A 5684-nucleotide genomic window follows, 5' to 3' on the forward strand; every position below is an offset into this window, starting at 1 on the left:
ATTCCATACTTTATGTTGGTAACATTCCTTTAAATATCTATAAAGAAAACGTTGTCGTTAACCTATGTTAAGTTTTCAATTGATTCTTCCATGGCCCTTATGTTTTGATAGCTTCATTATGTTCTAAAATATTGTAACTAGAATATGCAAGGGCAAAACTTTTCTTTAACGAAATTTCAATTCTTGAAATGTTAACTTACATACATATATGTTATTTTGTTTCGTTCTTTTTTAGTTTATAAAATCATTTGTGTAGGAAAGAATAAAAAAAATTAAATTTTCTACTAACCGTCAGAATTTTAAACACCCTGTTAAAACAATAAGTATTTAAGTTAATTTACTTTCCTAAGTTGGGTAAATAAAATTCATGTTGTAATCAACAGTTATGAATTTGTTTTCTATAAGCTTGTTTGCATTCGTTGCAATAGTTTCGGGAAAATTTGTCAAAATTAATGATGACAAACTTCAAAGTTTTCTTCAGGACATTCAAAACACCATCAATTTTCAGAGTGTATTTTTGTTACAAAATTCCAAATCCTATAGTAGTTTCACTCAAAAATTGTCGAATTCACTGAAAATACCGCTTACTTTCTCGAGTGGAGCAACACCTTTCTCTTTAAAAGAAAAATTTAACAACAATTTTCTTATCCTAGTCAATCTCAGGAGCAACAGTGGAAACATTCTTCAACTACTACTGAAATATCTTCATCACATGCGGCAATGTAAAATTGTATTTCTTTTACAAAGTTTATCAAAAAACGAAACAGAACTCAAAGAAGTTTTTGAATTTTGTTGGGAAAATGATATGATAAACGTTATTGCAATTTTTCAGGATTTCTCAAACTCACTAATTTATTACAATTATATCATTTCGGAGTATTTAAAATTGAAGAAATTGTTTGGAAACCAAAAAACAACCAAAAAACTTATTACTTTTTTCCCGATCGAATGCAAAACTTAAACAGAACAAATCTGCCAATTTCATTCCAATTAAGTGCAAAATTATTGTATATTCTAAAAATTTTTCAAGGCGAACACATTTTGGGAGGCCCTATAGGCCATTTTTTTTAGAAGTTTTGCCTCAAAGCACAATGCTAGATTAAATACGTCTAACTTAACAACTTCACTTTTTGTCGATGACATCCTCCATTTGGTTCGAAATAAATCCGCAGAAATATATGCACTTGGAACCATTCTAAGATTTCCAATTGAATCATACTCTTATCCCTATTATAATATTGATTCATGTGTGATGTTACCTGTTGAACCAAAAATTCCTATTGCCGAAGTGTTCACCCGGGTATTTCAGTTGGACGTTTTTCTCACAACAGTAGCAATTATTGTTGTGTTTTCATCAATATTAGAGACATCTAAATTTCTTTGGAAAGAAAATATCATTCTATTTGGATTTTTCATTGATCTAAACTGCTTGGGTGGGATACTTGGACAATCTATTACCAAAAGACCAACAGCCAGGTACACTGCCAAAATCATCTACTTGCTGGTATTCCTACTTGCTATCATGCTTGCTACTTCATACGATGCATTTCTTCAAACTCTTATGACCGAACCACCACAGGAAAAATATATAAAATCATTCGAAGACGTCATAGAATCAAAGTTAAAAATTAAAGTTTTCTCAGAGCAGATCGATTTAATTAACTCATTTAACCCAGAAATAAAAGAACACTATTCCAAAGCTTTTTATGTCGTAGATGCATACAATTCGGGAGCTATTAATAAGGATCAAGATGCATTGAATACAAAATATGCTTATGAGGCATCTAATAAAAGGTGGGAATATTATACAGAGCTACAAAATTTTATTGGAAAGAAACTTTTCCGTTGATCAAAAGAATTGTGTTTCATCAAAAATGTACCGTGTAGTTTTCCTATTTATGAAAACTCAATATACAAAGATATTTTCGATACGCATATTTTGCATACACAATCATTTGGACTTTGGAAATATTGGATGAGAAGATTATTTTATGAACAACAAAAGATTGGTAGGGTGCAATTAAGAGATTTCAAAACAAAGCAAGGATTACGTTCCATGAAAGTTGAAGATTCTAAATGGATCTGGATAGTGATTGGTGTATCATTCTCTATAAGCAGTTGCTGTTTTGTTGCTGAAATTTTTGTTTTTAAGTGGAAAGAACAAAATGAAAGAAGGCGGAATTATTGAAAGCTGCAATTTATGTCAAAGAAAAGAAAATAATTAAATATATACATATTTTTAGGACTAATTCAACATTTCTGAGTTTTTTTCGGAAGCAATTTCTATTTTTCACTAATTTGCTTAATAAAATCAATTCAAAATATCAATCTCTTTTATTTTTTAATATTTAACATTTTGGTTCATTATGGATATTAAACTTCTGATGTTTTGTGTTATTAAATAGTCAAAGTTTTTTTGAATCGAGATTTCTGAACATTTACAGGAGTTTGTAGAGAGAATATCCGCTATCATGCAATTAGTAAATCTTGCCAAATTGACACGAAACGATATGTTGTTGTTCAAATTATTGCTTTATGAGAGTTGGTTCTTCGGAAGGCAACTACGTCAACTATATGCAGAATAAACTGAAAATATTGTCGCGTGAGAGTGTGCAATATACTTCAAGCCAATTTCGTGCTTAGCCCAAGAATTTTTTAGCATAAAATATCTTGACACTACAAATTTTCCTATGTTTTTTTATGATAAGTTCTCGAATAATAATTTTAACCATATTTTTGTTTATATTATTCCGTTGATTTTCAAATTTTTCTCTAACTGTCAGTTCTCGTTAAAATGATTTAGAAATCACTTTTGAATTTGTTTTTCGCACTAGAAACAACTGTAAGAACCAAACAGTTCCGATGTAGGTAACGAGTGCACTATTAATATCAAATTATAACAATAGTTAAAGGCCTATCCAAGCAGCCTACTAGCATGTTACAATGACTATATTTAAACTAAAGTTTGAAAACAACTTGTGAAATTCTTTTATTTTAAAGCACGACAGTTTTCTGATTTGAATCTCCTATTTGAATGAATTTTTGAACATTTTTTATCTTGTTGCTGTCGTGGTAAAACATATGAAAATATAAATGTTTCAGTTTAATATTAAGTTTTTTTTAAATATGCTGAGATTTATTTATTTATTCTCTAATTTGACGCAAGTATCAGTTATTATTTTATTTAATATTTAAATAAAAAGACTATGCATGAAAATGACATGGCTAATGGTTGCTTAATTAAGGGTGTTTTACTTCAAGAAACAGAAAACTTTTAAATAGGAAAATTCACTCTAAAACAGTGTTAGAGTGCGGTTGAAAAAAACGTGCTCCACGTTGTGATATATTCGTTAAATTCTTATTTTTTTTATTCAAACGCTTTTATTCAACGAATTTTTAATTCGTCAGACAACATTTCATCAGTGTTTAAAAACGAATTTTCAATTATTAGTTTCTTATTCACTTTGTTTGACAACTTTGTTTGATTGCCCTCTCTTACTTTACTGTGTTGGAAAATAAAAATTTTCAATTTTTCACTTATCACCTGAATATAAAACACCCTGTAATGAAAACAAGGTTTGAATTGATCCTAATTTCATAGTTAAGCAAATAAGATTCAGGTTGCAATCATCAGTTATGAATTTGTTTTCTATAAGCCTGCTTGCATTCGTTGCAATTTCGTCCGGAATATTTGTCACAATCGAGTCGAGTGATGGAAAATTTCAAAGTTTTATTCAAACTATCTACAACGCCTGCAATTTTGAGAGTGTATTTCTTTTACAAAATTCCGAGTCCGATAATAGTTTCAATACAAAAATGTTACACTCACTTGGAATACCGGTTGTTTTATCGTCCGACAGAACAATATCTTTCTCTTTGAAAGAAAAATTCAACAACAATTTTCTTATCCTGGTCAATCTTACGAACAACGGTGAAAACATTCTTCAACTACTCCTGCCATTTCTTCATCACATGCGGCAATGTAAAATTGTATTTCTTTTAAAAAGTTCATCAAAAAACGAAACAGAACTCAAGGAAGTTTTTGAATTTTGTTGGCAAAATGACATGATAAATGTTATTGCAATTTTCCGGGACTTTTCGAACTCATTTACTTACTACAACTTCGTCAATTTTGGAGTATTTAAAATTGAAGAAATTGTTTGGAAACGAGAACACAAGGATAAAACTTATAACTTTTTTCCAAATCGAATGCAAAACTTAAACGGTACAACCATGCCAATTTCATTTCAAATGAGTCCAAAACTATTGTACGTTCTAAAAATTGTTCAAGGTGAGCACATTTTTGGTGGCCCTATAGGTCATTTTTTTAGAAGTTTTGCCAAAAGGTACAATGCTAGATTAAATTCGTCTGATATTAGAGTTCCACTTCTGGTCGATGACATTCTCAATCTGGTTCGAAATAAATCCGTAGAAATATATGCTTTTGGGTCTTTTCTGAAATTCCCGATTGAGTTATTTTCGTATCCATATTTTAAAATTGATTTATGTGTGATGTTACCAGATGAACCAAAAATTCCTATAGCAGAAGTGTTCACCCGGGTATTTCAGTTGGAAGCTTTTCTCATAATAGTCGTTATTATTGTACTTTTTTCAGCAATATTAGAGACAACTGCATTTCTTCGGGGAGAAAATATCATTATACTTAGATTCTTCATTAATCTAAACTGCTTCGGTGGGGTAATGGGACAATCTATTACCGAAAGGCCAACAGCCAGATATACCAACAAAATCATCTACTTACTGATATTTCTGCTTGCTATCATGCTTGATACTTCATACGATGCATTTCTTCAGACTCTTATGACCGAACCACCTAAGGAAAAATGTATAAAATCACTCGAAGACATTGTGACATCGAAATTAAAAATTAAAAGTTCCTCGGATCATATTGAGATGATTTACAAACTTAACCCTCATCTAAAAGAATACCATTCCGAAGCTTTTTATGTCATGTATTTAAACAATTCTGAATTAATTGATAATGATGAAAATACATTGAATACAAGATATGCCTACGTTGTATCTGATCGAAAATGGAAATATTATAAGGAACTGCAAAATTTTATCGGAAAGAAATTATTCCGTTGGTCAGAAGAATTGTGTTTAATTAGAAGTATGATATGCAGTTTTCCTATTTATGAGAATTCAATATACAAAGGTATTTTTAATGCTCACACACTGGATGTTCATTCGGCTGGATTATGGAGATATTGGGAAAGAAGATCTTTTTACGAACAATTGGAGATTGGTGATGCGAAATTCAGAGATTTCGAATTAAAACCAAAATGTCGTTCCATAAAAGTGGAAGATTTCAAATTTATTTGGACAGCGATTGGTGTGGCTTTTGTGATTAGCAGCTCCTGTTTCGCTGCAGAAATGTTTGTTTTCAAATGGAAAGGTCGAATAAAGTTGAAACGAAACACGTAAAAGTTGTAATTTTATTCAAGCGAGCGGAAATAAATAAATATACACTCCTTGGATATTGAATTTGATAATTTAATAAAAATTTCGTTTAATTATTTAACCTTGATTATGAAATTCAATTTTTGTCTTATACGTAATTAAGTGTGTGATGTTTTAAGTTTTTTCTTAATAAAACTTATTAATAATGTTGACATTTTAAAAGTTTATTTTTTAAGGATTTTTTTTTTCATATTCTTAGG

At 30.0% G+C, this 5684-nt stretch overlaps 1 protein-coding gene and 1 pseudogene across 1 annotated transcript; both read left to right on the forward strand.

Annotated features, from left to right (window-relative positions):
* Nucleotides 1-712: 712 nt before the first annotated feature.
* On the forward strand, nucleotides 713-1849 carry LOC129950439 (uncharacterized; annotated as a pseudogene).
* A 1759-nt stretch (nucleotides 1850-3608) lies between these two features.
* LOC129952262 (uncharacterized) lies at nucleotides 3609-5470 on the forward strand. Its single transcript, XM_056064767.1, has 2 exons — nucleotides 3609-4560; nucleotides 4616-5470. The coding sequence occupies exon 2, from the start codon at nucleotides 4702-4704 to the stop codon at nucleotides 5446-5448; it is 747 nt and encodes a 248-aa protein (XP_055920742.1). The 5' UTR covers nucleotides 3609-4560; nucleotides 4616-4701; the 3' UTR covers nucleotides 5449-5470.
* Nucleotides 5471-5684: the final 214 nt, after the last annotated feature.

This window comes from Eupeodes corollae, chromosome 3 (assembly GCF_945859685.1).
Source record: "Eupeodes corollae chromosome 3, idEupCoro1.1, whole genome shotgun sequence".
Lineage (NCBI taxonomy): Eukaryota > Metazoa > Arthropoda > Insecta > Diptera > Syrphidae > Eupeodes > Eupeodes corollae.

Coding starts and splice junctions, on each gene's coding strand:
- LOC129952262 (XM_056064767.1), top strand. CDS start 4,702: ATGGGACAATCTATTACCGAAAGGCCAACAGCCAGATATACCAACAAA.